Here is an 8349-nt window from a genome sequence, read left to right as displayed (position 1 = left end):
ATATACATCTTGATTGAAATGCCCTTTTTGTGTAATTGATTAACGAAGGGCATTGCTTGTACTTTCTTTAAAATATTTTTCCATGTGTAAGGTGTTAGTATAATATAATTGAGACATCTCTTGAATAGCTGAAGTCATAATTCTTTATTATATGTATATATATAAGTTATGGTCGAACAAACTATGGTTACCGAATTATCATACAACAAAATGTCGAAACCGAACTTAAAAATACCGAACCATACTGAATTAATTTGGTATAGTAATGGTATAGTATTTTTAAATACCGAAAATCAAAATTATCGAATCGAAGTTTCAAATACCGTACCGTACCATACCATGCCCACCCCTAAGCACAGAGGCCTTTTTGGCCCTTTTCCGAATAACATAAAATTGAGATATTCTCACGTAGCACTTGTGAAATTACAGCAGGGTATATTATTGTTGTTGTAGTTAAAAACTGAGATAATTATAAACAGATAAGAAATCATTATTTTCACTAAAACTAGGTAACTTTTATTTACCAAACACCAAAATATATCATATAAAATATTTTCTTTCCAACGAAGCACACACCCTCGGACACTGCAAATATGGAGAGCACCGGAGAAACGGGTCCGTCAGCGTTACCGTTTGGGGAGAAAGTATCAGAAGCAGTGCTCTCACTTTACCGTTGTCTACCTAAGAAAGGAAAACCTCAAGGCCGTGAAGTCACTGTTTTAGCTGCTTTTCTTATCTCTTCACCTTCACAAGGTCCAGTAACCAAACAAATTGATCGTTTATTTTGGTGGAGAAATCCGTAATTGTTTGTTATTATTTTTGCAGACTTGAAAGTGATTTCGCTGGGAACAGGGACGAAATGTATAGGCCGTAATCGAAGGAGTTTGAAAGGCGATGTTGTTAATGATTCTCATGCTGAAATTATCGCTAGAAGAGCTCTCCTAAGGTAGTACCCCCTCTGTTTTAATTTTGTTTGTCTTATTTTTCTTTTTATCTCTTTTTTTTTTCTTAAATTTTTTCATGACATGTATCTTTAATTTACGATAACGGATAACAAGATTCAAAAGTGTTAGTTTACTTTCTTAAAAGCTGTGCTAAGTCAAAATCAGACAGATAAATTAAAATGGAGGGAGTATTTCTTTTGTTGCTGATTTTCCCTTTGCTGAATTAGAGGAATTTTTTTTTTTCTTAAAAAGAATAATCATCAAAACATTGTTTTACTTTCCTTAATAGTTTGTCCCAAAAAGATTGGCACATTTCTGGTAAGTGAACTACTTTTGAGGGGGACTACATAGTTTTTGATGTAGTATACCTGTGGATATTAGAGGATTTCTATTTAGTTTGGTTGTACTTTGTTGGTGCCGAGTTTGATATCAATAATACCTTTACTTATAAAAAAACAAAGATAAACCAGCTAATAATAGTGTCATACTTAATGGATCCAGGGAACATTATTCTTTGTTAAGGTTATTACTATGATATTAAGTATGATTCCCCCATTTTGCAATTTTAAGATTACACTCCACAGCTAAGGAGGATGAGGAACATTTGGTGATGTGGTCAGAGCTTTTGTAAAGTCATGAGGGAATATCAATTGCGGTCTAGAAAATAACACTTTTAACTGGTCTTACAAGTATCAAATTTGATTTACAGAGTAAACCAGCAAATATGTTGCAGCTTCGACATGTTAAAATTGCCTGAAAAATTGGAGATGGTAGTACGCTACATGTTATATTCGACTGTTAAAGTTGTGTGCAAGCAAACAGTTTCAATCATTGAAGCATACTTGTGTCGGTAGCATCAAAGCATTCTCGTTTTCACGTGAGACCATCATCAACTGACTATACTTTGGCAAATCAGCATAAGTTGACAGACTATATTACTGTGTCTTGGTTTTAACAACTAATAAGGATTGGATTTTATCGTCTTCTTCAAGAAAGATGGAACTAATATCCTAACCCCTCATGTTGTCTGGTAGTATTGAAGGGGCTGAAAACCCAAAAGGTGGTGTATTCCGGTGTTCCTTCTAAACAACTTCAAGAAATGAACCTTGGTCCTCGTTCCAGTCTTCTCTTCACCTTTAGCAGAAACTGGTCTTTCATCTATTCATAGGAAGTGATAGACCCACATTTTAAACTCCAAGGGATGATATTTCTAGAGTGAAAGACTACTCAAAATTGGGCAATGGAAGTCTTCTTTGCTAAAGTTTTATGAATTTCGTGCCTATGCTGTAGTGCTAGTATCTCTGTTCTAGGTGTAATAATATTATCCAGAGTATGTCTAGGTTTACACGGCTGAGATACATCCTAACGTTAGTTAAAGGAAACGACTTCTAACAATGACCTGACAATTTTTTCTTTGATCAAGCCAGGTACTTGTATTCAGAGATTCAACATGTTTACAATACTCGTGCACATAGCAATGGAAGTGTATTATGCGATGATGTGGAAAACTTCATGTTTCATTTGGAGAGTGATGGTTTAGGACCGAAAAGATTGAAAATGAAGTATGGGTGGCAGTTACATTTGTACATATCTCAATTACCGTGTAGGTAGTGGTAGTCAATTCGCCTTTATTAAACCCTTTCTTCATTTCATGTAAGAGTAGAACTCTCTCGTTTTTCTATTTAGTTATATTTTTGTGCTATCTTCTTTTCAGGTGGAGCCTCACCTAGTTCAGAGCTTGCTTTATTGCATGATAGTCCTGCAAAGCAAGGGGGCATGATGTGCTCATCTATGCAATTTAATTATTCAAAAGAGGAGTCGTTGGGATATATGTCAGTGAATGATGGTACAGCCATATTAGTAACATTGGATATAGCTAGCTATGTTGCTCGAGCTCTTCAAAAATGCTACGGATGCGTGTCGGATCCTCCAAAAGTAGTCTCATGTTTGGAGGATCTGACACAGCTGCGGCCACATTTTTGGAGAGTCTGAGTAACATAGATACCTAGTTCCTTTAATGCCTTTTTTGCACCCATTATTTTCATGTAGGATCTTCTTTTGTTACTCGGATTTGTTTGCGGAGTTGCTTCTTAGAGTAATCCTAGGTGGGGGTAAATTTTTTCATTTATTTAGATCTGCTAGAGTGCTTAGTGCTAGCTCTGTTCACCGGTCAGGCTGAGTTGGTTAAGATAAGAGTACCAAGCTGCATTTTCTAATCCAAGCCTGGTCGGCGTTGCAAGCCTATCCCCCCGTTCCAGTCTGTCCAACTGCAAGCACTCAGTTCATTTTTTGGGTTTTCTTTTCTTCATTTTTTGGCAGTTCAAGCTCAATCCATAGGGCTGAATATCTAGTCCAAGCCCATTAAGTTTGTTGGCTGTCTTGATGGGTTTGTGGGGCCTCTGACCCATGAATAATCCTATTGAGCGTGGGTGCAAGTCAAGACTGGCAGTAAAGTTCCAAATGGCTCGCTTGGAAAGGAAATAAACTAAGCGCAACTTTTAAAACAGATCTATTGGGGTTTCATCATCTAGAACTAGTGCATTACCGAAACTATGGAATGAGATTCTTTTCCTGGCCCAGTTCTGTTGGAACAGATGAGATCACCAAACCTTATTCCTTTTTACAAATATGAACTGTGGTCACACATTCTTTGAAATTATGTTCTTCCTTGTGAGGTGCTATGTGTTAGAGATCACCTGTCCAAAAAAAAAAAAAAAGAAGGTACTATGTAAAAAATTCAAAAAAATTAGAACTCCTTTCTCAACTGAATGATTGTGTACATTGTTTAATATTTGTTAAAGTGATTTACATGGATCAACATGTTACTACTTTTTTTTCTTTTTTCTTTTTTTATCTCTGATGAATAGAATAATGAAGACTTTTTCTCTTTTTCTCTTTTTGATCAGTAGAATAGAAAAATGAAACTGTTGTGTTGAAAAGATTAATATTTAACTTAGGATAGTATTTTGGGACGACCACTAAAGGAGATTTGATCTTTTCTTTTTTTGGACGAACACCGTTATCCTTTTGCTTTTAAATTCTTAGCCCATAGTGTTTGTCCCAAGAATTATCTCTTTAGTGAAGACCAAGTAGGTTAAAGATTTAAAAGCAACAGGATCAAGCATGATCTTTTAGTTAAAGCTGAGAGAGTATCCTGCTTGTGACTGTGTAGTGTTCATCACTTATCTTCTGGGCATGAAAAAAAAAATTGTTGTGTAAACTGTAATAAATACTAACTGTAAATACGTGTCACATCAGCAGTTAAGTGACTTAGGACACCAAATTATAGCCCAAAGAAAAGAAATAAAAAGAACTGATCATAATGTCTATGCGATGCATCCTAATAAATTCGAAGTACTAGCCTTTCTGGATTTTCTACATTATGATGTCTTCTGCAGGAATTCCCGGAGTTATGTTTATTGAAATTAACCAAGCCGCAGTTCAGTGTGCAAAAGGCAGATCAAATCGTATGGATTTTGAATATTAATTTATAGTAGTCATTATGAACAAATGCTTGGCGTAGCAGTCTAACCATAATTTACTGAAGTACCAAAGTTTAAAAATTGATGTTGGCTCACTTGAAGGATTTTTATGCAAGTGCTAATTAGTGGTTGATGTGTTGTAAGAAAATTGGTTTAGGAAATGCAAAGTGCTATCCCCCTCTGACAATTTTTAAAAACAAGAGAGGGAGGGAGTGATCATATCTGTTTTAGTTTTTGCTTAAGAATAATTTTTAGATTTTTATCTTTTCAGGTTGTATTCCTTTGGGCTTTGGCACAGTCATGCGAAAACCTGGTCGTGGAGATACAACTTTATCAGTCAGTTGCTCTGATAAGATTGCTCGTTGGAACGTGGTCGGTGTACAAGGTTCCTTATATTTCTAGTTGTTAGATACGCTTTCAGTAATATAATATCCAAAGCCAATGGAAATACAACAACAACAACATACCCAGTAAAATCCCACCAGGTGGGGTCTGGGGAGGGTAGAGTGTACGCAGACCTTACCCCTACCTTTTGACGGGTAGGGAGGCTGTTTCCGATAGACACCTGGCTTAAGGAGAGATGAAAAAGTATCAGTAACAATAAGCAGTAATAACTCAAGATAATAGGACAACATAGCTAAAAAAAAGAACAAGCAATCCAAAGCAGTACAACAAGACATAGTAAGCTACTATCAAACACAAGGGCCTATAAGATTAATACTACAACTACTAGTATGCAAGGATAAGTAGGAAAACACTCAACTACTAACTAACCCTGTACCCTAATACGTGACCTCCATAATCTCCTATCTGAGGTCATGTCCTCAGTAAATAACCTTTAAAAAATAACTAAGTACTAACATATATGAATAGTATGGAAACTGTTAGCTTTCTCAAAATATGTGAATAGTATAGAAGCTGTTCCAACACATGTTCTTTATCTTGTTCACTATTTTCTTGTTTTTATATTGTACGCTGATTTAAACTGCATTTATGAATTTCGATAACTGCATTTGATATATGTGGTGATAAGTTGTTTCTCTCATCACTACTAATGATGTGCTAAATCAATTTTTCATTTCATTTAATTAATTGAAATTAGCAGCTATATGTAATTATTGAATGTTTTACCAGATTGTTGAATTGTCTTTTGTAAATGTCCATCTTTCACGGAGTTCAGATTCTCTATCATGAATTCCCATTACATGTCAGCATGTTAGTAACACATCCGCAAAGTCTTTTCAAAAACACACTTGGATAGATCTGACTCTTCATTATGCAATGACATGGTTGGTCTGTTGTCTGTTTCACGGGATTCTGAAGTACTCCCTCTGTTTCAATTTATGTGTCTTACTTTCCCTTTAAGTCTTTTTTAAAAAGAATGCCACTTTCTATATTCAGTAGCTCTTTATTCAATTATCTGTCATAGGATATTTTGGATCACAAGATTCGAAGGGCAATTTGGTACGTTATACACATTATTTAGTTTAAAACCATAAGATTCAAAAGTCTTCCATATTTCTTAAATTCCGTGCTCAGTCAAACTAAGACACGTAAAATGAAAAGGAGGGAGTAGTTTGTGATGTATCATCATATGACGTTTGGAAAAAAAATAATCCTGGTGCTTAGGCTTTTAAATTTCTGATGAGATTGTCTCTTGAAATGGAGAAACCGGTGATCTGCTCTGGTTGTTATTCATGTATTATCAACTTTGTGAAGACTTCCTCTATAGCGTGCTTTCAAGATGTGCTGTAATGAAAATTTTAGGTGGTTGTTAATTATTTTCTGATGGTTGTCATTGTTTTTATTTGAAGCCAATCATTATTGTTAATATTGCAGGAACTTTGCTTTTACTTATTGTAGTTATCTTTTAATATTAGCCGGAAGTCCTATGTTGTTTCTGCTTTCAGTCAATGCCGTTCTTATTGCAGGAGCTCTACTTTCTTACTTCTTGGAGCCAATTTATATTTCTTCTGTGACCGTTGGACAATCCCATATAGCTTCTAAATCCTCCATTATCAAAGATGAAATGATAAGAGTTATGCACGAGCGAATCTTACCATTGTCCAAGCTAATGGATCCATTTCAAGTGAACAAGGTTTCCACACAATTTTATCTAGCCATGCTTCTTCATCTTATCCTCACTGTATGTATGTTACATTTTTTCCCTTCGCCTTTGGTAGCCACTTGTCTTTGTTGCGCCAATTCCACCCGAGGAGTTTCAACATTCTGAAACTGCTCTGACCACTTTAACATGCGGGTAGGTCGAATAATGTTCGTTATTCCAGGTGAATAATCTGTTAGCACTGCTTTTTATTAACTTCAAAGGACACACTCTGATGTCAAGGTACTCCATATGCTGGAACAAGTCCGGGTTGCATGAAGTCATTCTTGGAACCACTGGCAGGAAGCAGGGCACTTCTGCAAAAGGCGCAATGTCTCCTTCCACTGAGTCTTCTCTATGCAAGTAAGCTTATCAGAAATAGATTTTAGAAAACTCTTTAGCATTGTTAATGCTATGATTCTTCATTTCGATGGTGTAAAATTTTAGAAAATTCAATCTGATGCTTAGTGAGGAGTCCCACAATTTTGTTATTTTTACTAATTAATGTGCGTACCACTCTGTCAACTCGGTAATATGATCTGCTTTAGAATTTTATCTTTTCAGATTTGTAAAAGTTTACATGGGGTTATTCATGGTATGTCGAAATTTTGTAAACCCTTTGAGAATAACATCTATTATTGTCATTTCAGGAAGCGCCTTTTGGAATCCTTCTTATCACTATCACGTAATTGCTTAGGTGAAAATGCTTTTGTTGGGAACTCTTATCGAGAACTAAAGGTGACATGTAGTTTTGTCTACAAATATCTCCATATTTACAATCAATATTGATATTTACATTCGAACTTTCTTCTTTTCATTTGGGTGAACTAAAAAGAAACTAATATTTTCATAGCAGTAAAGGTGGCACGTAGTTCATTGGATACAAATATATGCATATTTTACCTAAAAACAAGGATACTTACATTCTTATGTGATAATTTATACTGCTCACTTTAGATGAACTGAAGAGAGACTAATATATAGCAGTAAAGGTAAATTTGTTTGAAATAGACTGTTTCACCGATTTCTAGCACGTTTTGCAGGATAAGTCGCAAGAATATCATTTAGCTTCAAAAACCTTTAAAGCCAGTTCAAATTTCAAGAATTGGTTTCTGAAACCTCAAGATTTTGAGGCATTCATGGCTCTGTAGTTGAGTTGCCGCTGAAGATAGATTGCATGACTGAAGATGACTATAACATGGTAAACTCTGTAAATTACTTTAGTCTATTGTAAGTGATTCGGAAGACGGAGTCTGAAAAGAAATTGAAAAAAGCAAGATAGTGCCTTGCAGAGTTGCAGGGACAATGGTGGATCTGTGAATGTATTTGAAGGTTGAAGTGCTGAACATGGGCCGTGAGTCATTTTGGAGCAGAAGCTGATAGTACGAGCCCATTTCTGTGTGAGCAACTTCGTTGAATTGACAGGGGAATTGGTCAAATTATGTGATTTATGTTTTTTCAGTTTAGAGCTCTGCCTAGTTATTTAAATTTCTTGGCCTGTTGTTGAAGGGATCATCAGAAAAAATGAAAAAAAAATTTGAGCCTTAATGCATTAGGCATGTGAAGGATGTTGTCAACACTTGCTGTGTGACTTCTTTGAAAGCTGCTTTGTTAAAGTCACTCAAATGCTTTATTTCCTTCTTGGGGGTTCAGTCACATGTTACTCTCCAGTGTCATGTTAATTACTTTGCTTCTCACTACCAGACACACAATGCTAATATAACTTTATACTAATATTCTTCTTGGTGACATTATAGTGATTATAATGTGTTGCAATGCAGAACGTCACAATAGCATTCACAAGATATTCATGGGCATT

The 8349-nt window shown here is 35.5% G+C and overlaps 1 protein-coding gene across 3 annotated transcripts; it reads left to right on the top strand.

The window, feature by feature from the left end:
- The first annotated feature begins 588 nt into the window (after positions 1 to 588).
- LOC132068561 (tRNA-specific adenosine deaminase TAD1) lies at positions 589 to 8186 on the top strand. Of its 3 annotated transcripts, none has more exons than XM_059462187.1 (11): positions 589 to 753; positions 826 to 946; positions 2372 to 2547; positions 2659 to 2790; positions 4698 to 4811; positions 6358 to 6524; positions 6610 to 6686; positions 6774 to 6893; positions 7181 to 7268; positions 7574 to 7731; positions 7823 to 8186. In XM_059462187.1, the coding sequence occupies exons 1-10, from the start codon at positions 594 to 596 to the stop codon at positions 7679 to 7681; spliced, it is 1263 nt and encodes a 420-aa protein (XP_059318170.1). In that variant the 5' UTR covers positions 589 to 593; the 3' UTR covers positions 7682 to 7731; positions 7823 to 8186. The 3 variants fall into 3 exon arrangements, with proteins under 3 accessions (XP_059318170.1, XP_059318171.1, XP_059318172.1); XM_059462188.1 differs by having other exon boundaries at positions 7813 to 8186; XM_059462189.1 differs by lacking the exon at positions 4698 to 4811.
- Positions 8187 to 8349: the final 163 nt, after the last annotated feature.

The sequence above is a fragment of the Lycium ferocissimum genome, chromosome 8 (assembly GCF_029784015.1).
Source record: "Lycium ferocissimum isolate CSIRO_LF1 chromosome 8, AGI_CSIRO_Lferr_CH_V1, whole genome shotgun sequence".
Lineage (NCBI taxonomy): Eukaryota > Viridiplantae > Streptophyta > Magnoliopsida > Solanales > Solanaceae > Lycium > Lycium ferocissimum.
The sequence above is the reverse complement of the archived record's forward strand: the minus strand, read 5'-3'. Positions and strand labels throughout refer to the sequence as shown.